The sequence below is a fragment of the Rattus norvegicus genome, chromosome 14, assembly GCF_036323735.1.
Source record: "Rattus norvegicus strain BN/NHsdMcwi chromosome 14, GRCr8, whole genome shotgun sequence".
Taxonomy (NCBI): Eukaryota; Metazoa; Chordata; class Mammalia; order Rodentia; family Muridae; genus Rattus; species Rattus norvegicus.
The window spans coordinates 70,481,814-70,508,984 of NC_086032.1; the positions used below are offsets into that span (position 1 = coordinate 70,481,814).

General features: G+C 41.8%; 1 protein-coding gene across 13 annotated transcripts in view; it reads left to right on the forward strand.

Moving 5' to 3' along the window:
• Window positions 1–7,429: 7,429 nt before the first annotated feature.
• The window catches only part of Ldb2 (LIM domain binding 2), a 321,331-nt gene continuing 301,589 nt past the window's right edge, over window positions 7,430–27,171 (forward strand). For 12 of the 13 annotated variants that reach the window (XM_017599112.3, XM_063272933.1, XM_017599113.3 and 9 more), the window contains exon 1: window positions 7,430–8,137. In XM_017599112.3, coding sequence (XP_017454601.1) covers window positions 8,006–8,137 — 132 coding nt within the window. In that variant the 5' untranslated portion in view covers window positions 7,430–8,005. The remainder of the gene's footprint in view (window positions 8,138–27,171) is intronic. The other variant, NM_001106009.1, reaches the window with a different exon arrangement.

The following is a 27,171-nucleotide window of genomic DNA, read 5'->3' on the forward strand; positions in this document are numbered from 1 at the left end:
ACTAATTCCTAGGAATTAAAGTATTTTCAGTGATGATGGCCTTTCCTACTTGTTTCAAATATCTTTTAGCTTTCCTTTTGGTCAAGAAGACATTAGAGAGCAGTTGTGACCATCCTAGGAAATGCTATGTACCACACTTTTTAAAATTCAGGGCGAGAGAGTTCCAAACTCTTTGATGGCGAACCAGAAAATCCCTCCTTATGTTTCCGATGGACTGTGCATTTCCATTGGCTGCTGAGCAACCAGTGATGCTGTTGTAAAAATTACTTTTAGAATGAATAGAGCCACAGAGCCTTTTCACACACATCATCCAGAAGCGATGAGGGAACATTGGAAACATCTCCAGACCATGCTCAGAGCGAGGTCATTACTTACTTTTCGTGATGAAATATGGTGTCCAAAAAAGCAAAACCAAAAAAGGCAACCACAACAACAAAACAACAAATAAAAACATAAACAACCCCCAAAAGTCAACTTAAAGAAAGATTGGCATGTTTGGATTATAAGAGGGTACATTCCTTCATGGAGGAAAAATCATGACAGCTAGAATATAAGGTGGCTGGCCACATTGCCCCTGCATCCAGGAAGCAGAAACCAATGAAGGACCTTTTCCCCTTCAATTCAGTCCAGGAATTCAGGGAATGGTACTTTCCAATTTGGGTGGGCCTTTCCCTTTCAGCTAACCTTTTTGGAGACACCCTCATAGACATATCCAGAAGTGTTTCCATAGTGACTGTAAATGCACGGAGCTATTAAGATTCATTACCACAGTGAAGGTTTTGGTGTGTTGGGGATTCTATTGGTGGAGGAAATCAATATTCTACACCCCGTTTAGTTCTTTTTTTTATGGGGATCCAAAACTTTCTTTTTATTGTTGTTGTCTTATTTGCTTTTTGTTTTGTTGTAAATTTATTTTTATTGGATATTTTTATTTATATTTCAAAGGATATTTTTTCCTGTTTTTTTGTCAATAAGCACCCTATCCCATTTACCTCCACTACTTCTTTTTTTTTCTTTTTTTAGTTTTGTAGAGTATCATGTATTTTTTTTTAATTAACTTGAGTATTTCTTATATACATTTCGAGTGTTATTCCCTTTCCCGGTTTCCGGGCAAACATCCCCCTCCCCCCTCCCCTTCCTTATGGGTGTTCCCCTCCCAACCCTCCCCCCATTGCCGCCCTCCCCCCAACAGTCACGTTCACTGGGGGTTCAGTCTTAGCAGGACCCAGGGCTTCCCCTTCCACTGGTGCTCTTACTAGGATATTCATTGCTTCCTATGAGGTCAGAGTCCAGGGTCAGTCCATGTATAGTCTTTAGGTAGTGGCTTAGTCCCTGGAAGCTCTGGTTGCTTGGCATTGTTGTACATATGGGGTCTCGAGCCCCTTCAAGCTCTTCCAGTTCTTTCTCTGATTCCTTCCACGGGGGTCCTATTCCTTCCACGCTGGCATTCGCCTCTGTATTTGCTGTATTCTGGCTGTGTCTCTCAGGAGCGATCTACATCTGGCTCCTGTCGGTCTGCACTTCTTTGCTTCATCCATCTTGTCTATATGGGTGGCTGTATATGTATGGGCCACATGTGGGGCAGGCTCTGAATGGGTGTTCCTTCAGTCTCTGTTTTAATCTTTGCCTCTCTTTTCCCTGCCAAGGGTATTCTTGTTCTCCTTTTAAAGAAGGAGTGAAGCATTCACATTTTGATCATCCGTCTTGAGTTTCATTTGTTCTAGGCATCTAGGGTAATTCAAGCATTTGGGCTAATAGCCACTTATCAATGAGTGCATACCATGTATGTCTTTCTGTGATTGGGTTAGCTCACTCAGGATGATATTTTCCAGTTCCAACCATTTGCCTATGAATTTCATAAAGTCATTGTTTTTGATAGCTGAGTAGTATTCCATTGTGTAGATGTACCACCTTTTCTGTATCCATTCCTCTGTTGAAGGGCATCTGGGTTCTTTCCAGCTTCTGGCTATTATAAATAAGGCTGCGATGAACATAGTGGAGCACGTGTCTTTTTTATATGTTGGTATATGCCCAAGAGAGGTATAGCTGGATCCTCAGGCAGTTCAATGTCCAATTTTCTGAGGAACCTCCAGACTGATTTCCAGAATGGTTGTACCAGTCTGCAATCCCACCAACAATGGAGGAGTGTTCCTCTTTCTCCGCATCCTCGCCAGCATTTGCTGTCACCTGAGTTTTTGATCTTAGCCATTCTCACTGGTGTGAGGTGAAATCTCAGGGTTGTTTTGATTTGCATTTCCCTTATGACTAAAGATGTTGAACATTTCTTTTAGTTTTTAAATCTTGACTGAGTTTAATCTATCCTCCTTGTATCTATTAGTCAAGTTGCTTGAGTAAAAAAAAAATGCATTGTCTTTCTGGGTTCTGATGGTTAATTTAATGGTCAGCTTGAGGAATTGCCTATATCAAGTTGGCCTATGGAATGTGTGGGGGAAGGATTGCCTTAACTGTCCTTATTGCTTTGGGAACGCCCACTCTGAATGTGAGCAACATCCTCTGGTAGCTGGAAGAAGGGAAGCTCCCCATTCCTGCATCATCTTGACCTTGACTCTTGCTGAAACATTCATCCACTCCATTGTTGTTGCGTTTGATTCCTTTGCTGATAGAATCAATCAGCTTCTTTAGGCTTCCAGCATGGGCAGAAGACTTGCAATTCTTTAGCAATACTCTAGGCCTTTATCTCCACATTGGGACTGCTGAGACATGCAGACTCACAGAATGCACCATTGCCAAGTTCTCCATCTGTTTGGTATGAGGCAGCCATTGTTGAACTATCTGTACCACACCGGAGAAGCTAATTCAACAAGCCTCCCTTTTGCACTTACTAAGTTCTGTTAGAGAATATTGACATACACGGGTTATTCAGCCTTTGAGTAACAATGCACAAATCGCTTTAAATGACTTGTATAGTACTCTACACTGGCTTCATCTCTTTTTAAAATAATAAATGTATTACTTTCTGTAATTAACATTTTGCGAGTTTTATAGTTTTATACATGAGTACTATATTTCCACATCTCCACTCTGCTCCTCTAGTTCCCTCTCTACTTCATGATCATTTAGAAATAGATACATTTTTTTACTGTTTCCACCTCTTCCCAGGTCCTTGTCATATTTGATGCTTGATATGTTCATTTGCGTGACATCTTTTCGACTTGCTATGATATCCTCAACCTTTCTGCCTTATCCCTCTGAAAGATCCTCAAGGAGGATCACAAGTGGTATCTTCATTGTGAATCCTTCCTTGGTTTATGTAGTAGAATGGATTCCTGGACGTTCTCATTTGTAAATCTGAGGGTGCATATCATATGATGCCTTTGATGTTTTCTGTCCCATCTCTACAACCATCCATTAACCAGGCTATTGTCTGAACTCCATGTGGACAATTTACCTTCATTCTGACATCAGTTCATTCTTGTAGTTTCTTCTAATAAAATATTAATGACTACGATTGTACAGTGAATGTCTGCATGATCATGATCAACTTACAGTCATTAGTTTTTGCCATCTTTATAAGAAAGACAGGATTGTTATTGGTACCCACTTTATAAACAAAAACACAGAGGCACAGAGAAATTAGGTTTCATGGCCGTATGACAGAATGTAGATGTCACGATTCAAGGCTGGATGGCGAAACTACAAAGTTTGTCCTTGAGAACTGTATTCCTGCCTACTTTTCCAGTGTAAAGACCCCAGAGTTGAAGAATAATATCTCCATGATCCCCTGGTCTAGATGTTGGCTTTGTGTTTAGTCACTTGAAAGCAGAGATTATATTTAGAAGTCTTTCCCTTTCAGCGTGTCACAGCTGTACCTTGCACTTACCAATTAGTCAACTGTGTGTTGAATGAAAGGCAGACTGACTGAGTAAGGCATGGGCACTGGAGGAAGGATAGAGAGGGAGCCCAGAAGAGGGGTGAGGAAAGTAGTTTTCTGAAGCAAATGGAACTGAGTGGAATAAACTGGCAAGGATGTCAGTGAACAGAGGAAAGGGACCAGTCAAGGAAAAAGATGGGTCCTTGAATGGTGAAGATTCCCAGGAAGTGGAAGGCCGGGAAGATCCAGCTGCCATGAAATCAGGGTGAGGCCCATGGCTACCAGAGATGCTGGTTTTCCAAGGGAAGATAAAGATGAGAACTAGGCGTGGTGAAACCTTCCCATTTGAAAGTGCAGGGGGGTATTTTAGTGGAAGGTGAAGTAAGCATTCTGTGCAGTAAACATACAGACATTTGTTTAACTTAGGTTCTGAGCTGAAACAGCATGGTGACTGCTTAGGGTACCTAGAGTGTCTGTGGGAGAAGGCTTAGATGGTAGTCAATGTTCAAAATGCAAAGTATATGTAAGTAATCATGGCTCAGTTGTCCAAGGCCGTAGAATAATCAGCTGGCTTTCTACTTGCTCATGCTTTGATGATATACGGACACCACCATATTGAATTTTCCTATTTGCATTAAAGGGCTGACGAACCCTTGATTTTTTTTACTTGTGGGTCAAAAGGAGAAGACTGAAAGCTAATCTCTCTGGAACAGCAGGGAAAGAAGGCAGGTCAGAGGCAAGTAGAAAACTGATATTGCAAAGTCAGCCATCAGCAGGGGCTGGAGACTGTTGACAATGAGACTGGTGGGAACTGCTAGACCAGGCTTCAAGAGAATGTACAGGATGGAGAATAAAATGCAGTTCAAGAGCCTCCTTATCCCTCTCTGTCTTTCCCCATTTCAATAGTCTATACCCCTTAAGCACCTTCAATGGCCACTTGGTACACTCAGGATGAGGAAACGCTAAAGATCGGTCTGACAAAAGGTGTGTGAATCTTGTCTCTAATACTTCCTCACTGCATGTCCTTACAGAACTTTCTTAGTCTCCTGCAGCCTCAGTTCCTATATCTGAACTGTGGGGATAGTAACCAAATCAGTCCCATAGATCTATTGTGAAAATAACAGAACACCCTCACACTCTGAGTTCAGTCTTCAGCAGAGAAGCTGTCTGTAGTAAGCCCTGACCAAAGGTAGCAAGTGTTCTTTCCAAGTGGAAGTTCTCAAAGGAAAGAACATAGAAAGAGCACAGCTGACCCAAAGGGGGGATTATTCTTTTATCTCTCATTTTAACTTTTTCCCATCACAGCATGCACTAAAACTTGAAATGATGTTCCCAGTGTTGACCAGATCTTCTTTGAGGTGTCTTCCTTACAGTCGCTAAATAGGGCAGCCTTTCTGCTGCCACCTTTGACCTGCCTGTGCTCTATAGCCCCTAAGCTAAAAACAGGTACCCAATAACCATAACTTTGCTTGAGCTCATAGGTGAAAGGGTCCTTACAAGCTACACACTACCACTGTTCCCACAGCAGGGGCGATATCTGAGGGAGGTCCTGGAAATATCCCTATTTATTATGGAAGTCAACTGAATAAATAGTGATGAATTAGAAAAGGTTATTCTCTGGGGCAGTGAGTTGTCTCCAAGGAAAAGGTACTGACCTCAGAAATCTTGAGATATACTCGCTCTTTTGTTTCCTAGATTCCATGTAAATGTGGAAGGAGAGAGTCAGATCCACAAAGTTGTCCTCTGACTTGCATATGGACCTCTTTCCAACATACAGTAATAGTAAATGCAATTTAAAAGGTTAATGCATAAGACTGAGTAGATGATGGATGGGTATTGTAGGTAAAGAAGGGACAAAACACAAATGTGTCGCACATGAAGGGAAGATTATTTCCTTGCAAAGGAAAGATAAAATGATTGCAGTTAAATAAATGATGAATGAATGAATGAATGAATGAGTGAGAAACCCAGGTCTTCTTAAGACTCAAATACTCTTGTAGCATGAATGTAGAGAACTCAGATATTTTTCTACTTGTAAGGCTTTTTGCTAAAATCGAAAACCCAGGGGAAAGCTTGTCTGAACCGTAGCATAACTCTCCCTCTGTGGGGTTTGATCACTCCTGGGCTGCACACGGCTGCCTAGGAGCTCCTTTGAATGTAACGCTGACAGGAAGAGGTAAATGCAAACTTGGGCAGGCACCGAGCTCTAGAAATGTCTAAGGAATTGGCTTTTGCAATGGCCACCATACTGAAACATAAATCACGAGGAATTTGTTTGAAATCTCATCTTTAGGAGGTTGTGTGTTTTGACAAACCTTGCAGCAAATTTGGCCCAGCTTTTGGATTTGTAATGAAACCTGAAACCCAGCATGCTGGCCTGCCTTGGAGTCTCCAGACACATGTTCTCAGCAGCCTAGGAGTAATAGCTCCCCTAATCCCATCCTGGCCAGTGACATGACTGTGTTGGCCTGCACTGCTGGAAGTTTGGGGTAGACTCTGCAAATATTTCTTGCAGGTGAGACCCAAGACTGAACAAGACAGCAATTTGGGAACATTTTTACTCCAAGATGTAAACCACAGAATTAACAGCACCTATTCCTCTGTTGGCTAGTGACTCTAAAATACCCCAAGCCATATCTGGGGCAGAAAGTTAATTAATCTGCTTATTAAAAAGAAGAAATGTCTCATTTGCATGCATTTGCATCCAGGTCTTGCATTCATCTTGCTTTTCTGTGGTGCCTTCCCCCTTACCCTCTTAATGCAGCTGACTTAGCTAGGTGTGAGCTTCTGCTTTGGATTTTCTGGGGCTTGGCTTTGTTTAAGTGTCCTGTATCTGGATAAGCACAGGGCCATGGCAATTGGTTCTTTCCTAGACTCCCTAATGCTTTGCAGCAATTCTCCCCTCCCATGGGCTATTTGGGGTTTCTTCTAGTTGCCATATACCACAATTAAGATTTATAGACTTGGCCACTCTTGGAAGGAAGCAAAGACCTTTCCCCATCAGAGTTGGGCATGTTACTTGGGGGACAATAAATTCAATTATCTGCAATTTCTTATTCAACTGAATTTTCCATAGTCATTTTTTGTGGGATGCTTTTTCCTTTGCTTTTCATATCTTACTGAGCAGTCTGCTTTTTTGGATTCTTTTCTTCTCGTAGAAATAAAAGCCCATTGCCTCTTGGATGGATTTTAGATGGCTCCTCATTTAGGTCCGGGTGATACTGTTTTTACCTGAGACTGTGTAGGTAAGCTGAAAGTAGGCCCCCTAAAACCATCTTCCAAAGGGCTTTAAGCCCTTTTGGGGAGGATAGGAAGGGGGCTGGGCATATAAGTAGTTTGGAAGGCAGGGGGAGGGGAATGCTAAGCCGCAGCTCAGCTCCCTATCCTAAGTGCAGCAGGTACAGCCAAAACTCTTTGGGAGATGAGGGCCCAGAGGAATCTTCCCAGGAGTGAATCACCAACCCCAAGTCAGAGGGACCAGAGTGCCAGTGTTGTTGTGTTTGGGAGTCATCCCATTTCTGATACATTACAACAGTGTGGCTGTCAGGGGCGAGAGGCTCAGGCAGTGGGTGAACCCACCTCTATGCTAACAAGCTTAACAATCAGGCTTGCAAGGTCTTGGCTAGAGGGGGAAAAATTAAAACTCAGCCTTAGACCTCTTGTCAGACTATGAGGAGAATTATATTTTTGAACTAGTCTACAGTGCGGACAGGAAATGACCTCTTCACCAACTGCTTCTTTAAAAACAAGCAGTTGGAGCCTCTAGCTATCCAGCGCTCTCTCTCTCTCTCTCTCTCTCTCTCTCTCTCTCTCTCTCTCTCTCTCTCTAACTCCCTCTCCCCCTTCTCCCTCCCTCCTTCCTTCCCTCCCTTCCTCCCTCCCAACCTCCAACCTCCGCTCTCTCCCTCTCAGAGCTCCAGTGCTCCCTCCCCTCCCGCGCTCCCTCCCTCCCTCCCTCCCTCCCTCTTCGTTCCCTCTCCTCTCTCGCTATAGAGGGCTCCCACAGCACTTCCCAGCCAGTGTGCTCAGCCTGCCTGCCTGCCTGCCTCTCTGTGTGTGTGTGTGTGAGCGTGTGTGCGTGCGTCTACTTTGTACTGTGAAGAACACAGCCCATGTGCTCTGCATGGACGTTCCTGATACTCTATTAAGCTTGATTTTCGACAAGCAGGCAAGATGTCCAGCACACCACATGACCCCTTCTATTCTTCTCCTTTCGGCCCATTTTATAGGAGACATACACCATACATGGTACAGCCAGAGTACCGAATCTATGAGATGAACAAGAGACTGCAGTCTCGTACAGAGGTAAGTTCTTCTCGAGCGTTTGTGGATTTTTTTTTAACTGCGATGGGCTTTTCCTGAGGTTCTTAGCTGAATTCTGTGGGAAGTGTCCCACCAGCTACTACCACGTAGGTAGAAATGAGCACAGTAGGATGAGCCCACGAGTTTGAATGCTGGGTTTCCAGGGACAGTAACTCTTGGAGCTGGGGACAGTTTTCTGCCGGAATCTTAGAATCTGGAAATAGACAAGCCAGCACTTGGTTCACATGCAGAGTCTCTAGAAATGCAGGTTTCCCAGAACTCTGGTGCTTACAGGCTTAGAGATGGTCCTGTTTGTTGAGATATAAATTGCAAGAGATTTTGTGGGTGTCTGTGTCTGTGGTGTGAGTGTGTGTGTGTGTATGTGTGTAATATAATATATACATATATTCGCAAGTTCCTGAGAAAGTCTGGTTTGACGTGAACTTACTTTTTAAAAGTGACTAAAATTGAGGTAAAAGGGACATGAGGAGCCTTGTGTACTTTTCAGAACTCCCCGGAGGTGGGGTCGGGGAAGACACACATTTGCCTATTTCTGTGTTAAATTCAGAAACAGGTTGACTGAGGAGGTGGGGTTCTATGCCTTCTCGTTTCTCTGGTTGTGCCTCCCAAGGCTCTACCTTGGGACAGGAGGTAGCTCCCCATTGAAGCTAGCAACAGTTCAGCGCATTTGGGATCTCCAGAGAGAGGGAGACTGAGCCTCTCAGGCAGTGAGCCAGTCCCGGACTTCTTCAGAACTTTCCAAATGCAAAACTCCAGACTCCCCTTTCACAATTTAAATATTTAATTTTTCTCTGGGCTGGCTGAGTGGCAAAACGTACTGCTGCCCAGTGCTCATCTGCCTGTAAGTTGGGACTTGGTGTCGAAGTGTTTATTGTAGGTGTGTCAAAGTCTCTTGAAGAAACACAAATCTCTGGGAATTGAGTTTTCTCTGCATAGTACAAACACCCATAAGAGTCAAGCCACAGAGGTGTTGGCAGAATAGCTTTGGTAGGTATTTAGATTGAAGATTGACTTTTAACTCTGAGAAAGGATTTGATTAAGTTTGCATGATAAAATAAAACACACTTGCCTTGAATCGTCTAAGGAGCCTTAGAGAATCCCTGATGTTTAATGTATTGAATAGGGCTAAAAAGATGATGTGACCTGCTTTCTGATTGGTTAACTGCTGGACAAGACCTTGTGGGTTTTGTTTGTTTGTTTCTGTTTTTTTTTTTTGTTGTTGTTGTTGTTGTTTTTTTAAAACCTGGCTGTCTTTATCGTCACTTTTTTCTTTATATGTTAATGCACCATGAATGTTAAATATAATTGCTGGCACTTTGCCTCTTTCTAGAAGCCAGAAGCTCCTGTACAGTGTAAACCCTGTGTTTAGAGTGCTGAGTTCTTGGCAGTAAAGAGGATTGTGTGAGTGTGTGTATATATGTGTGTGTGCTTGTATGTGTGCATGTATCTGTGGTGTGTTGCTTTATATGTGTGTGATACAGCTTCTGTCTTCTATGAAAATCTTTGTAGCAGTGTGTTGGAATCTTCAGTCCCTGTCCCAGCTATCAGTGACAGAGCCTGCTTTCAAAATTGGGAGGATTGGTAATGTCTTACAGTTGAGGCACCCAGTAATAGTAATAAAGTGTTCAATTAAAAAAAGGGCAACTGTCACGGGAATCGATAAAAAGTTAAAAAATAAAAAAAATAAATACAATTAAAAATCTCTTTGCTAAGTATTTCTAAATAATAGTAGCAGTAGTTGTAGTAGTAGTAGTAGTAATAGAAGCGGTCAGACCATAGGCTGCAATGGATTAATTCTTGAACATAGGATTGAAGGACAACCTGTGTCCTGCTTGCATGTTAGAAAGTTGTTGAGGTTTTGTGGTGGTGTCTTCCCATCCTCTTGCTAGTTGAAGCAGGATAGCTATTCTTGGGTTCTGGGTGTCTCTGAGCCTTTCCACAACCCTGGGCAGCTAGCTTTGAGCTGGGACACCTCCCATCCCTCCTGGTCCCCATACAAACCCTAAGATGGTGTGGATTCTCCACTGTTTCGTGTTTGAGATGTTTGGAAAGTGACCCATTAGGAGTATGCTTTTCCAAAATGACACATTAATCTTCCTTGAGAGCTAAACCCAAGAACTTCCAACTTTTAGATTACAGACTGTGACTGCAAGAGATTGCTCTGGCTAGAGCTGAAGAACCAGGACAGGCGAGCTTGCTTTGAGAAATCTTTGAGTTTTTAACTGTCCTGACACCCAAGTACTGCGAGCTGTTTTTCAGTGTGTTCTGGACCAACCTTCACACTGTACCCTCTTATTAAGGCTTTTAAAAGCAATTATATACATAATTACATTGACACCTTTGTCTCAGCACAAGAAGTATATTTTCATAGCCTATGAAAAAGGACAGTAATCATTAATTGCTTCTACTGTGTATACATATTCACATTAAATATTAAAATTTGATAATAATGTGTACTTAGAGGAAAAAATTACTTTGCATTAAAAAGTTACAGGTAGCGTCACAGGTGGTTCCTTTTCTCTAAAACATATAATGCAGCCTGAGTAGAAATTGCTTACAGTCACCATATACTACTGCAAGATTGACCCATCTGTTCACACACAAAATTAAATAGATCACCTTTACTCTTTAGCCAATGCCTACAATCATAAACATCTCACACTCTGTCCTTCTCACTCCTATGTGCACGATATATAGTTTATTATCTCCTGATCCTCTCTCTCTCTCTCTCTCTCTCTCTCTCTCTCTCTCTCTCTCTCTCTCCTTCGTATTCTCTTTGGAACATGTACTCAGCTAAGAAGAAATTCAAACAAGTAATTCTAAAGGCCTCTCTCTTCAAAAAAAAAAAAAAAACCAAAAAACCAAAAGGTAATAAATTAGCGTAGAGCCATGACATCACTCACTGCCCTTGTGGGATTGACCCCCAGGATATTCACCCATGGGCATTTCTTCCAATTAAATCAATGTGCTTCAAATACTGGGTTGTATTGGTTTAAGGACCACTGGGTTGTGAGTTAGTACTATTTCTAGCTTGATCCTGTCAGGAGTGAGTGTGAAGTCTGGATTTCCCCGCCTGCAAATCACCTGCCATAACCCTTGAATTTGAAAACTCAGCATGGTTTGCCTTAATACGAGAAAGTATTAAGAAACAGAGTCAGGACTGCAGACATTATGCTCCATGGGTGGTATTTAGTTCGAACTTACAAATGGTAGTGAAAGAATCAGCTATTTCTGGAGAAAACTTCAAAACCTGGGTCCTGGCACAGCTGGCTCCAGGATAGCAAACCATAGGACTAAGTAGCTTTTCACTTAACGTTTTCTGACTAGCAAACCTGGGCTTCCTGGAGATAAAGGAGGGTGGGGGGAGGCAGAGAGGGCCCCAGAACCTTGCCATTGAAATCCCAATGACTGCTCTGCTGTGAGGGGCCTGGTACCTCCCCCACCCCCAGGAGCTGAAGTTGCTTGTGGGACATCTGCCTCTGAAAACTCTCACCTCACATTGGCTGCATTTATTTTATTATCATGAGGCCATTTAGCTCTCTAATCTTTGTGGAAAAACAACAGTTAAAGAGCTCGTGACCTAACCTCTTTGGAAAGGAACATGAGCCCATTAAAAAGTTAAAAAAATATTCAAATCTATTTTAAATGCGGATGCATATTCTAGGAAGTAAAATCTCTTCCCAACATTAACACCTTAGTAGATTTGGGTAAATATGTGAAGTCCCAGCCCCACCCCAACCCCCACCCTACACCCACCAAGCTCTCACTTTAAAATAAAATTATGAGGAACTTTGAGATGTGCCACAGTCTTTCCTTGGTCAGTAGAGAAAATGTTACATTTTTCCATTTAGTATGCGACCATAAATTGACCCCCATGTCTTCTGATATCCATTTATTTGAATGGTTACACTGCACATTTCTTTTGGGAGAAAACAGCTACACAGTTTAGCATGCAGTTTAATTTAACATGGCACAGAGATTCCAATCAGATAGGACATAAAAATATCTTCTAAAGACTTGAGGATTTTTGTCTGAGGAAAGCTATAACAAAACAAAAACAGCCGTTAAAAAACAAAACAAAACAAAACAAAACAACAACAACATCAAAAAACCTGAGGTCTACATTGTGAAAGAAAAATGTAGGTGTGCTCGCTGCCCTAGTGAATATGAATTTGAGGGCAGAAATTGACTAATGCTGGATTATTGTAGAATTTAAGTCAGATCATCAGACTGACTTACACAATTCTTTGTTACTGTGGATAAGTTCTCAGTGTCTTATTTCTTTAAAGCCAACGGCCAAGAATGCTTCCATTTCAAAGAAGATTGTGAACTCTATTTTCTTCTACATCGTCACTGCACTAATTTTAATAAAATTACATAAAACAGCAGATACCTGCAGTGTCCTTACGTTTTTGAATTTTTCTTCTTTTATCAACATTATACACCCTATTGTGAATGAGAAAACTGTGACTACTATAGAAAGCAGTTCACAGGAGGGTTTTAGACTAATTATAGGGTTTACTTTTATACCATTTAATAGGAAGGCTTCGAAATGTTTGAAGACCTTAAAATTCATATTGACTGTTTTTTTCACCCTTCCTCAGCTTAATTCTAAACCACCCTAGGGATGGGCGAGAGGGGGCGTGTGTGCTTTGCCCTCATTTATTTTCCGCTCCATTTGTATATACTCAGTCCCAGGGTCCTAGCTTGTTACCATCATGGTACCGGCTCAGTACCGGTGATGGTTCGCACGGAACACAGACCCAAGGAGGTTAGTTACTTTGGATAGGTAGAAAAGAAGGAAACTTTTTTAATAGTTAGGTGATCTCTCCCCCTAGGAATTCAGAAGGAAAACTTGCCAGTCCCCTGAGCTACAGTATAGGAAAGACTTTTCAATGTTCAGTAAAAATAAGAGGGCGGCCCGTGGCTTTCTGAAGGGGGTTGGGGAGGCGTGGGGGAGGGGCAGGTATTAGCAAGACCAGCTATTTTGAAAATGTTAAATGAAACCAACAGTGAAGCTTTTTAAAATGGGAACTTCCAAACTCCCTTGTTTTTCAAGCCGCCTTCATGGCTTCAGAAAACAGACTACAGGGCTTGCTAACACAGTTCCCTTCTCCTAAGGTTCCCCCACCCCACCCCACTTTCTTACTATGGGAACTGTTTTTAATTAAAATTTGCTGCAAACGAACCATTTGTATGGAAGCCGAGAGGAAGAAAAAGAAGAAGAAAAACATCTTTCAACTCCCATTCAACACAGATTCTTATCAGGTGAAACCCACACACATTTATGAAGGAGGATTTAAACATGATGCACAGTTTTGAGCATTTACTGTTTTGTTTGTGTTTCAGAAAGAAATTAATTTAAGTTGTGCCACGAGTTTCCTCTTATTGCAACCATCCCCATTAATTTTTTTTTCCACAAGGAGAGCAGGGCACCCCTTTTGGGGGAATAAACAAACAAAGCATAAAGCAAACAGCTATAAGCATCCCCTTTGTAAGTGGCTAAGGACTGTGTTCACAGACTTTTAAATGTAGATTGAGCTGGTAGGCTTCAAAATAAGAAGTGATCAAAGTGCTATCTTTTCAAAGTATCAAAATGCACAGTGTTTAGGAAATGTTTCCATGCTGTCCAAACTACTATGTCCCCCTGCTATAGTGTGGCTATGACACAGTTTTGTTTTATTTGAGCCTAGAGTTATTTTTCTTTTAATGTAAATCCTGGTGGCATCCATCAGAACATAGGCAAGTCTTTTTGTTTTTTTAAAGATTTATTTTATATATATATATAAGTACACTGTAGCTGTCTTCAGACACACCAGAAGAAGGCATCAGATCTCATTATGTGAGCCACCATGTGGTTGCTGGGATTTGAACTCAGGACCTCTGGAAGAGCAGTCAGTGCTCTTAACCGCTGAGCCATCTCTCCAGCCCTAGGCAAGTCTTAATACTCAGTTATTCCTTCAAGAATTCCCATGCTTCAGGCAGTGAAGATACCAGGCTCTGCCAACAGAGAGGACTGAGACATTTTCTGTCCTTTAGAAGCTCGAGATTGGGTGATGGAAGGAGGCTTAGAGACATACTCTCATGGTGGGATACCATGGTGGACTTGTGGGGCTGTTTTGTGGATATCTTCTGCCTAGGGAAGGCCATACCAAGAGGCAGCTGGAATGGTTGTTAGTCTCATTTGTGAGGGGTGTTCCCGCTGTATTTCTACTGAGAGGTAAACTGGGAAAGAGAGATGTTTAGGTCATTTGTCTTAGGTGATCCTTGTTACTGCCACTCAGCCTCAGAGTTCTTTCCTTTCTGGTGTAGCACGTCTAGAACTAGGATCTATCAGCAGAAGTCTTGTTTCACCTATACAAGCATTTTTATTGTTGTTTTCTCCCAAGGGAGCTTAGGGAGTCTCTGAATTGGTGTAGAGCTGGCTTATTCTGTGTTTGTTTGTTTGTTTCTCTGTCTTGGTTTTTGAGACAGATTTTCTCCGTGTAGGCTTAGCTGTCCTGGAATTCACTTCGTACAGTAGGCTGATCTTGAACTTATAGAAATTCTCCTGTCTCTGCCTCCCCTCCCAAATGCTGCAATTAAACACGATAGTCACCATGGGCAGGCAGAGCAAGATTCTAAGAAATCCTCTGAAAGACCAAGATGGAGAATAATACATCTGGGTTATTGGGAAAGACCCCGAATCATGTGCCCTATAGAAAAATACTTGATGAATTCATTTTACCAGAGGGTCTCTGAAACTGTAGACTCTTATGCATGGCCACCTAGTAGTTTTATTTAAATACATATTCATAGTTTACTTAACATATATCTACTTTTCTCTCCAGTACTTAACTGTTAATGCTGATGTTTGGATTGTCTTTTTTTGTTTGTTCATTTGGTTTTAGGGAACGATGTCCTAAAGTATAGCTCTGGGTAGCCTGATACTCATTACACCGCCCAGCCTGGTCTGACATTGAACTTGGATCAGTTTTCCTGCTTCAGCTTCCTCAGTGCTGGGATTACAGGCGTGACCCACCAGGCCTGACTCTGGGTTAATTGAAACAGTAGCAGAATGAGTAAAGACAGGACTGCAACTTTGACAGTTTCTCTGTTGGCAAGAGGAGCCAATATAAGTATTAGGAGATTAAATTGGAATTCAAATTTGGATGGCATAGGCTTCCTTTGCAGATAATTAATTCGGAACAGGAGAGGACTAGGAGGGGACAGGATTCCCATGTGTGCGTTTCTCCTTTTCCCACTCCATCCATTCCCAAACTACAGCGAGTGTGTCTACCGCTAATTTCTGTAGTTCTTTGTGGGAGAAGCAGTTTCTTTCCCAAGTTTGCAGTCCACTCTGGCTACCTTTGAGGCCAGTGTCTTTAGAGTAGACCTCTGCCTCTGACTAGAGATAAGACAATCTCCTTTGATGCTCTGCTCTGCCTGGTATGCATGCCTACTGCTTTTCCCTGAAGAGATAGGGGAGAGAGGACAAAACTACTTAAGTCTCCAAGGGGAACATCCAGGAATCTTGAGGGGCTGGACTTTCTAACTTCTCACATGCATGTCTACAGGTAAAGCCCTGTTCAGGCTGCCCACACCCTGTGGGGAATCTGCAGCTGCAGTCTGCATTAAGATCAGCTGGACCACATTTTATCAGTGTCCTTTGCAGTTTCAGCCTTCCAATTAGAAAGAGAAAGCACGGAATTAGAAAGTAGGTAGAGCCTTCTGAAGAGGGTGCTTCCTTGTCCTGGTGATGTTATGGTACCCATCTTTTCTGGAGTGGGGTGGCCTGTGCTTTCTGCTCCCACTCCAAGTCACAATCGCTTCTCCATAGAAAGCCCAGGTGATATTTTTGGTCACCTTCCTTCCCTTCCCCTGGGAAAGCCTTCTAAGAGCCTACTCTGGCTTTAAGGCCAATCTAGCCATTCCCTTCCTTACCCAGAGGAGTCTGTTAATTTGCCCAGTTGCTCAGTGTCTGGCCTCTGTTGAGGTCTAGGCCAACAGTTCCTATAGAATAACTCATATCACTAATAACACACATTATTTGGATTAGAATTTGCCTATGTACTGGCCTTCTTTACAAAGGATCAATTTCATATCATCCCCCACCCACACACACACACACACACACAGAGACACACACACAGAAGGCCACGGTCTCAGCACATAGGATCTTCTCCCCTTCTCAGAGAGAAGTTCCTTAATCTCCATCCTGGTCTCCTTTCTGTCACGTGCCCTCTTCATTGGCTTCTTAGGAATCTTTGTAAACTGATTTTTGCTGCTGCTGATTTTGCTACTGGCTCCTTCTGCTCCTCTTCATCTTCTTCAACACATTCATAGTTTTACTAATTCTTTGGGAATTTCATACAGTATATCTTGATTATAGTCAACTGCTGCTCCTACTCCTTTGTCCCTTCCAGACTTCTAGTCCCACATTTCAAAACAAAACAAAACAAAACCCCAAACCCCAAACATCAAGTCTGTGCTGACTTTAGACTCCTAGATATCAGGTTATCCAATAGACTTCTCCACTTACTGGGTAGGCTGGCTTCTTCCTTTTCTCCTTTAGTTTCCGCTTGTTCTGCAGAGAATAAGAAGCCCTAAAGAGGGCAGGGACATAGTTGTCCTGTTTTTCATGTTATCCATCCCACAGCAGGTGGATGACATGTTGGGCAAGAAAATTAAATTGTTTTGCTGGTGTTTAGGGTGACTTGGCATTTGCCCATAATTTTACAGAGTAGTTGCCTGCAATTCTGGTTGGAGCCAATCAGCCAGAGAGACATTGCCACCTGTAGAACATGGTGCTCTGAGAAAAGAGATCCATCTCTGAGAGCCCGATGGGAGTCTGTGTGAATCTTCTGACTTCTGATTAAAACTCTTGTTAGTGATCCTAGAGGTATTGTTTGGTTTGTCCAGAGTTTTCGCCCAGTCTACCTTTCTCTCTTCTTCCCCTCTCTCCTCTCGTTCATTCCCTCTTCCCCTCTCCTCTTGTCTCCTTCTCCCTTTCTTTCCTTCTCCCTCTCCTTCTCTCTCTAGATCTACCCAAGACTCATAGAGATTGCATTTCCTAGATCATCTTTGCATTTGTAAAACTTTCTTCCAGGGCCACCAACGAACGTATCTGAAGTGATTTGCACCACAGAAAATATGGATAATTATTTTATGGTACAGAGGTCTGTAATAACAATGTATTTGCTAACTATATGGTGAGTGTTTAGGAAGCCCACTTATCCCAATCAGATTGGTGTTTAGTGTTTGCGTATGTGTGCAACTTCGGGTAAGGACAGTACAAATATAATAATAATAATAATAATAATAATAATAATAATAATATAACAACAACAACAACAATATTGCCACCAGGCCCTTTCCCATTTCTTGGAAAAGAGAATCAACATAAATATTGCTTACAATGAGAGCGATTTAGGTCTTGTGTCTATCTCCTACTTGCTGTGAAATTGTGGGGAAGTTCCATAACTTTTCTGAACCTTGATTTCTTAGACTGACTTTTTATTGCTGTGAACAGCAGATACTTGTACTATGCCTGGCATGGGAAAGATGCCAAGTAGAACTATGGTGGTTGCAGGATGCACTTGTTCTCTAATCTTTCAGTAAGTTAAGTGCTGTAAGCAGTACAAAACTCCAGCTTGGTATCCTCACCCAACTTTATGAACAGAACTTACTGTGACATTTCCCTGCTGTGTGCTTTTGGTGCCCCCTATGTTTGTGATTTTTCTCTTGGGACTCTTCCCTGCTCTATAGTAGTGATGACACACTAATTGTACACTATTGTGTGGAAGAATGATGGCTTTGTGAGGTGCCCGTATCTCCCCCAAATCCAGATCATTATTATCCCTTAAAATACCCAGGACTAAGTATTGAATGTTGACCAATATATGAGGTCATATGCACTCCATCTGCTTGGGAAAATACTGTGGTATTTTTCACTGCATCTAAGAAGTCAGTGGAGACAACTGACCATTGTAAGGATCCCCTTTATCACTGCCTATGTGGGGCTGTCTAAGCAGCACTCCAAAAGAGGGCTGGGGAGCACAGCTCTGCGGGCCTTGACTGACCATTTATTCTGAGAAGGAATACCTATTAACACGCAACCTGTGACAGTTACTCCAAAGGAGCTGGGTCAGCACCAGAAAGCCAGAAGTACCCTCTATGTGGCTAGATGGAAAAATAGCCTTTTCACCAAAACATTAGGGTACTTTATGGTTTAGTCCTTCACACAATAAAGGCTCACACTGTGATCAGGGAAGCACCAAGCTGTTCTATTCAGTCTCTTTGGACAGAGGCATCAGGTTCATTGTACACAGGACACATGTCCTTGCTTTCATTTATGTTGCAACATTATGCTGACCTTCCCCCAAAATTTCACAGTGGATGCCCCTCAACTTATAGTGAATTCTACATAGCATATCTATCTATTGATGCTATATGACATATGTCTTTCAATACTTCATCCACTTGTGATGTTTTTAGTTACTTATTTTTATTTTATGTATATTGTTGTTCTGTCTGTTTGCATGTGTATGTGAGCGTGTGAGAGTGTCAGATCAGCTAGAACTGGAGTTATAGACAGTTCTGAACTGCCATGTGGCTGCTGGGAAATGAACCTGAGTCTTTTGGAAGAACAGCCATTGATCTTAACCACTGAACTATCTCTCCAGCCCTCTTACTTGTGATTTTTATTAAGAATTCTGTCAATAGACAACTATTATCAACCTCTTTGTAGATTTATATTGCATAGTTAGAATATATCAAGTTATATATTCTCTCTCTCTCTGCCCCTCCTTTCCTATAGAGCTTGTTAAATTTTGCTTCCCAATGTAGGTCACTTCTTAGGACTCATGAGGATTTTATCACGATACTAAAAAGTTGTATAGCCAAGCAAAAGCTAAACCAATAAGCCAGGCAGACCATTTGGCAACACACACACACACACACACACACACACACACACACACACACACACACTAGCATCCATTCTATGCCTTATTGCCTTATCCATGATTAATCTGCAATTGGCTGAAATTTCTAACTTAGAACTGGAATGAAGCAATCGTGCTCATTACCTGCTTCTCAAGGCTCGGATTCAGCAATGTCTATTGCTTTCAAGTTAGTGAATCCCCAGCTTTCTGATCTGGAATAGGTGTTGTCTACCCCAAGTCATGATTCTGAAGCAGTCCAGATCCAGGTAGGGCTCCCCTGACTACAGCAAGGTCAACTCAGAAGTCATATCTGGTTTTGCAAGACTTACTCCTAGAATCTAGAACTGGTCTGTATTGAGCCTCTTGCCAGCTCCCCGTGTGTCCTGGGATCTCAAAAAATCCTGTATACTCCAAGCTTCTTTTCTCTCTTTTTGTTTTTGAAACACATGAAATGTAGTTTTGCTCTGGAAGATAAAGCTATTGATGCTAAGAAATGCAGAAATAAGTCATATGTTTTAATCTGAGATCATTTTCTCTGCCAATTTATTTTAAAAGTCATTTCTTATGTTTTAAAATATGTCCTTTTAAAACTTAAAGGCACCCATACATTGTTAATGTAAAGAATTTGTAAAATGCAAGTATGATAAGATGGCAAATAAATATCCTCTTTAATTTTGCCATGCAAATGTTGCTGTTAACAGTTTGGTTTCAGATTTAAAGCTTCCATTCATATTTGTATACATTCTGGAAATTCTACTTTCCTGGGGACACATTTTAACATTCTTTTCTATTTAACTTTGTATTATTTTTTTATTGACTTATGTGTACATACAGATGCATTTGTACCACATGCCTATGAAGGTGAGAGGACAACTGGAAGCAGCTGGCTTCCAGCACTCAGGTGTGGGCCCATGGGATGGAATCAGGTGGTTCCCGTTTGCTATGAAACGTCTTTACCCGCTGAGCCATTTCATAGGCCATGAGCATCTTTTAAGTAAAATAATGAACATTTTATCATGTCCTTAAAACTGCTTAAGATGTAATTTTAGTTGTCTGAATTATTCAGGCTTCTGTTTAGTCTGTTTTTGAAAACACAGGCACACACACACACACACACACACACACACACACACACACACACACAATTTGTTTCCTTTTACTGTAGTTTGTATTCACTTCCATATTCATAGCGATCAGCCTTCTCCCCCAGCAACACGGAGGAATGCAAGTGTAAAGGAATTAGTTGAATATGTGATTTCCAGTACCATTTAATGCTAGTCAGGAACCCTGAACCCAGGGGTTTGGTCTTTTTTGAGACACTGACTTCCCCTCCCCATTTGAGGACAGATGCTCTTTTCCCCCTAAATTTCTTTCTTTTGTATTATTTCTAAGTGAAGAAGCAGACAGCCCATACAAAGGTCCATAAATCAAAAGACTTTTGCACTATTCATTGGGAAAGAGGGAGCTGAAATTAATGTTAAGAATCCTGTTGTTCTAGAACTAGTTAGTCTGGGTATAGTGGGTTAATTTATGATTCTGCTTGAAGGACATCTTTTTCATTCAAGGAGAAAGGGTTGCCTCCAAATTGGGCTATGTCACGAGGTATATGGAGTGCTGTCTTCTTGTTCTCTCAGGATTGAAAGGATTTTTGGGGTCAGATACTAGCTTATTCATGCCCCTACTTGTCCCCACAACAATTGATATCCAATGCTAACCCTTTTTAAAAGGCACATTTCCCAGAGCCTACCACTCTGTAATTAGTTTCTGAGTTATCACTGTCTTTATGTGGGCACTACACACTCTACAAAGCAGGCTCCTGTTCTGTGTATCAGTAACAAGGAAACGGCCAGTTGTGTCACACCTACCCTGGCATTTGCATTAAGCACTTAACTTGTTGAAACCACGCAAATGTATTTCTTTGTTTAGTGGTTAAGCAGTCTTAGGTGAGTCAGTGCACCCTCTGTGTCTTGATTGTCCTCATGGAGAATAGGTAGTAATGACAGAATCATACCTCTAGGTTATGAAGACTGTCAGAGATAAGTTTTACCAAGTATTTAGCACAACTCTTGCATCATAACATTAACTCCAGTTACTACTATCACTGTGCTTTTCAGTTTGATATATGTATGGTCCATCTTCTGTGCAGGCTGTTCCTGGTCCAGGGATGGAGAAGACAGGTTTCCTGTCTAATAGGAACTTAGTGAGGAGACAGTAGTTATTTATTAAGAAGGAAGTTCTCGAAGGATGGATGGGAATCTGCCAGTTCAACAAGGATGTTTAAAATGGTGCTTTAGGTAGAAGAAACAGTGAATGCAAAGAAATTGAGCTTTCAAAGGGGATGTTATGTTTGAAGAGTGGGGCTTTATGCGTAGTTAGGGTTTAGGGTGTAGATGAGTACGTGTGTGTGTGTGTGTGTGTAGGATGAGGTTGTTGAAAGAGGTAAGAAATGAATTTGGATAGAAACTGAATAACAGAGTGCGGATGAGTTTGGCACGCCCATCCAGGGCTGGTACTGCTGTATTTTACTGCTCTTTATGCTGTAGAGATGATAAAATGGTCTTCAGCAGGGTAAGCACAATGATTGCCCTTCGCTGTGCCTTGGTTTTCCCTTCTGTGAACCCCTCCACAGGGTTGTTTTAGGATCTTTCAGGAGAATGGTCCTTTTGGTTCTTCAGCCAAATCCTGGCGTGTTATAGGAATTCAGTCAGCACTGGCTTCTACTGTCCGACAAAGGGAATAAATGAAGGTGTGTGGGCTCAGAAAGAAACAATTTGCTCTATCCTCTCTCAAAGTAACTGTAGAAAAAGGACTGCTGGCTGCCTCATTTCTTCAGAGGAAGGATTTGGTAGATGGAGAGATGCACAAAAGAAAAATTATACATACTTGCTGGCTGGCTGTGCTATTTTTAGACTTGTGTATCTGAGGCAAAGGATAAATTTTCCTGTTTTTTTTTTAAGATGTAAAATTACTGTTAGCCAAGGTTATATAATTTGCCCAGTGGTGCTCTGTCTTTGTATACCACTGAGGTCCTCACTGCGGGGCAGGGAACCTCCAGCCGCTATTTGGGAGAATGGGTCTTGGTTCTTCAGCTTGGCATCTTCTCCCTCTCAGTAGAACTGGGAACTTTAGGGAGAAATCAGCAGGGCTTGATATGGTTTCTGGGGATTCTTCCTCAGCTGGCAGCCAGAGTGACCCAAGGATACTGTAGTGACAGGACACTGTCAAGGGCAAGAGAAATGTAGCAAGCTGAGCCCTGCCACAATCAGGGAATGACCTCAAATGTCTGAGACTCTGTTTCTGTGCTGGTTAAATATAAAACCCAATGAGTTCTCATGAGAAGAACATTCCTAGCGCTGAATGGACCAGTGTAGACAGATGTCCAGGCTCAGATCTAGGTGCTATCTACTCCCCTCCCTACAAGACCTTCCTTGTAAATTGCCCACTTGCAGTCTTTGGTTCATCTGTCTGGAATCTTTCTCGTCTCTTCCTCTGTTTCTTAAGCTAAGCTGGTGGCCTTGGAGAGGCCTTTCCCTTTCCTGTGCCTGTTTCCTCCTCTGCTCTGCCTGGATTAGACCTGAGAGAAACTCCAAGGCCCTCTCTTCTGCCCTATGCTGGTACTGAGGTGGACTGTTGGTTTCTGTTTTAAATCTGCTACTTTAAGCATGACATCAAGGTCCACAGTGAACTTTTGAGTTCCTGAGAAGCCTCCTCTGCCTGCTTTTCTCTCACCTTCTTGAGTGAGAGAATCTTGCTGAGACAAGGTATGTGGAGGCTCGCATTTCTGCTAAACACAGGCTGGTGCCATGCACCATGAGCCATGCACCATGCACCATGCGCCATGCACTAGAACCTGCACCTAGAGGAGTCCCAGAGATTTGTTTTTCCCTGTCATCAGGAAAGCGGTGCAAATGCATGGTGCTCCACAACTACAGAGTTCAGATTTTCCAGAGAGGTTAAAATTCTCCTGAACCAGGACTAGGAAATAAGCTTAAGTAGTGTTAGCTTATTCTGCAAAGACTGTTAATGCCTGTTGGCTAAGTGCATTAAACTGCTTTGAAATGATCTCTTGTGCGGACTGTTTTAGACACTGCTTGCTGGGAGGGTGATTTAAACCTATTTTTTCCTGGACTCAAAACTTTGCATTTATCTGTTGAAAAAAACACTGCATTTGAAACAAATAAACATGAAAATATAGTTTATTATATTTCCAGGCGTTTGTCTGGAAGAAAAAAATATGTCAAGACATTTATAGTTAGGAACTGAAATCTCAGCCTTAATTCACTCCATTGTATTTATCAGGGGCTCAAACCTATATAATATTACCCACTCTCTAGAGACTGCCTTGAAGGGATACCAGATACTTTGGGTATAATGAAAGGACGGGGGAGGGGGGAAGAAAGGTTGGGGAATGGTTTCCCAATTCTACATTTCCTGTTTTTTTTTCTTCTTCTTTTTTTATGGAGGCAGGAGAAAGGCAGAGAAGAAAGGACTCTGTTAGTCTTATTATGGCTTTGGTTTTAAAACCATTTAAGAAGTAGCATTCACAGTGGCACCCTGCGGTGTCTGGGATTGAACTACACTGGCGTATTCATTCATCAGTAGCTGCTGTGTTTTCTTTATTATGTGCTCAAGGATGAAGGACCAGAGGGAAGACCTGTCCTTAGGATGTTCTCAGCCTAGCAGGAAGGCAACCAGCTAGACATTTAGCTATGATAGGGGCCACAGAGGAGATGGGCATGAGGGGTTTGCTGAGAGCAGCAGGAATAAGCTTCCAGAAGGATTGGAGTACTCAAAACTACACTCCTCTCGAATTGTCATGACAGGAATTGTGGTCTGAGTCTGTATATGTTTGATTTGGGGCACTATATCCTTGCTGATGGTGCTGGGTATCTGAAGATATTAAGAGGAGGGGAGCTCCCTAATCAGCTACAAAAGGAGACAGAGGCAGGAAGCAGCAATATCTTGATCATGGTTAGATTCTTTTACCCATTGGAATCTGAGCCTGAAGTGAGAGGGGGGGAGGGGCTCTTACTCTAAACCCATTTGAAAGCTAAGATGTCTCAAAATTAATCCCTTTTATTGTCCTGGCCGTGAGAAATTGTCTGTGAACAGTTAGAAAATTCAATCCTTACCAAGGCGTTGACCATAGCCCATAGCAATTTTGTGACACTTCAAGTTATTAGATAGTGAATTTTAAAAAAATCCAAATCCCCCTCTCACCTGTGGTGTATAGCCAAATGATACTAAGAGAACTCCAGGAAAAAGCAGGTTGTCCAAAGCTGTGAATGACTGTATAAAGCTAAGGCCAGGGATTAGCTGAGGAAACTACAGGAACAATTTTTTTTTTAATTCTTGGGTTGGTTTGTTTGTTTGTTTATTAACAAGACAGGGTTTCTTTGTATAGCCCTGACTGTTCTGGAACTCACTCTGTAGACCAGCCTGACCTTGAACTCAGAGATCCACCTGCCTCTGTCTCCCAAGTGCTGTGATTAAGGGCATGAGCCACCATTACCACTCAGCTGAATTACATACTGGGTGTGTGCCCAGGTGCTGTTGCATCGCTGATTCCATTGAACCATATGCTTCTGTTGATCCCTACCTCTCAGACTATAAAATCAAGACTGAAAGTGACTATGCCATATTCCCAGGGTTTCAGAATTAGCAAGAACTGCTCCATGGCTTGATCCAGACTGCCCAAGTCCAGAGAAAAACTTTATGGCTCAACTACAAAACCTTCTAGACAGTGCTGCCTTTATTGATGAAGGAGTTGGGGCCTGAAGAGATCTCGTGTTTCTCAGGGGCCGCCACCTCCACCAGGAGCCCAAGTATAAATTATGAGAGCCATACCCATGTATTTCTTGAGCTCAAGGAGCATACCTGTGTCATTAACACAGAGTCCATGGTTAGAGAAAAAAAAGAAGAAACAAAACAAAACAAGCAAACACAAAACAAAACAACAAAAAAGGCTAGAGTATCACATAACATTGGTGGAATAAGATAGGAAGACATTTTCTCAGTTTCACCACCATCTGCTCATGTGAGCAGCGGGTGCCCGTGATTTCCAGCTCCAGGCAGTCTTTGGTGTAATGGTGTACACTCCACCTACTTCCTAGGATCAGCTTGAAATGGCCATAACAACATGCCGGAAAGATCACCAACTCTTAAACCCCTGGATCCTCCCTGCCTCTGCTGAACTACGTGCTGTGATGTTACCCATCCTCTTGCAGATCCTTGTTCCTACTTAGCTTTGACTAGATGCCACCTTCATCACTTCCAATTTGTTCAACATTGTTTCTTGTTTAAAGATAATATGTTTATTCTCTTTGCCATTTTTTGTCTCATTATTTCTCCTGAGTTATTAGTGGTCCCACTCTCCAGTGCCTCTTGTTGTTGAAAAGCTCTCACGATTCTCTCAAGCCCACTGCCACTTTGTTGTCCTGTCTTGCTTTTCTGTAGAAGTCTTAAGTGTGGCGTTAGAGTTTTCTTTTATCCACTATTCTCATCTTCAGATATAATAGTAGACACTTTACTGTTCTGAGATTACTGAGCAGAGTCTGGCTCAGTGGAGGGACTCAGCAATGTTGCAAAAATCTTTCCCTCTTATTGGATGCATAGACTCTTATGCCATCCCTTAGAATGTTTTTATGCATGTTTTCCTTTCTATAACCTGTTTGCATGTATATGGTTATATGAATCTGGGATTCCTCAAAAAGACTCACAAAACCATTGATTTCTTTCTGGATCTATGATGTTGACATGCCTTTTTTATCTTTGCTTGTCAGTTCAGGAAACTCATAATGACGTAGTTACTTTCAATAAGTTGATGGATAAAGGTCAACAAGATGACACAGCAGTCAAATACACTTGTCACTAAACCTGGTGAACTGAGTTCAATTCCTGAGACCCATATTGTAGGAGAGAACTGATTCCCATAAATTGTTCTATGACTTCCACAAGTATGCTGCACCATGTGCAGTCAGTCCTTCTCCACAGAAAACAAAATACTTAAAAATATCTACAACAAACATTGCCTGAGAGCTTTATTTAGATCGTTTGCAACTGAGTCTCTCTCAATTTCTATATCTCAACAAACCAGGAGTAGAAGAGGGTTTATGGTAGCTTGAGATTGTGTGTTTACCTCATGCACAGGAACTGTGCTAGAGCCTAAAGATGCAAAGACAGCTGGAATTGGGAATGAGAATGAGGAAGAGGGTTGGGGATTTAGCTCAGCGGTAGAGTGCTTGCCTAGCAAGCACAAGGCCCTGGGTTCAGTCCCCAGCTCCAGAAAAAGAAAAAAGAAAAAAAGAAAAAAGAAAAAAAGAGAATGAGGAAGAAGTTGATTTGCAAGAAGCCACCAGGAGCTCCAGCTAAAAAAAAATCTAATGATCACCCTGGGTTGGTAGTAATCTCCAAAGGGTGGCATTGTCATTATTTTTCAGCCACATCTGCCTGTTTTTCTCACCAGGTTAATGCTAACTATAAATGGAAACAACAGAACTGAAGGTATCTTTGAATGAATGAAAGCACTCTATTTCCACACTGAGAAACAGTCACCGACTCAATAGCTAAAGAAGTTGATACAATGGATGACGCATTCCTTTAATGAGAATCAATAGAAGTAGTTGTTTCTGGAAATAGCCTCTTGTTTGCCGATTACCATTAGTTACCATTACCAGTCTAATGCCTTTCCCTCTAATATACCTAGAGATTGGTGATGGAATTAGCTATGCAAATTGAATTCTTAAAAAAAGCTCTACAAACCTGTATGTTATATTTATAAACTTTACATTGTACTAAAGTCAGCAAATGTCACAGAATTAAAATCAGTAAATGCAAAAGTGGAGGTTGCCATGGCAACTGTAACTGCCCATATTGCATGTAAAATGGAATGTACATTAGGATTTACATTTAATCGTCTATTAGCAGGAAAAAGAAAGTCCCATATAGAGCAGGTGCACTATGGGTTTGTTTGTGTGCCTATAGCAACATTTTATCTTTTAAACTTTAGGTTTCATCTGCAGAAACTCCTGTGTATATTCAGATTTTAGGCTTCTCTAGGGAAGATGAATTAGGTAAAAAAAAATATTAAAG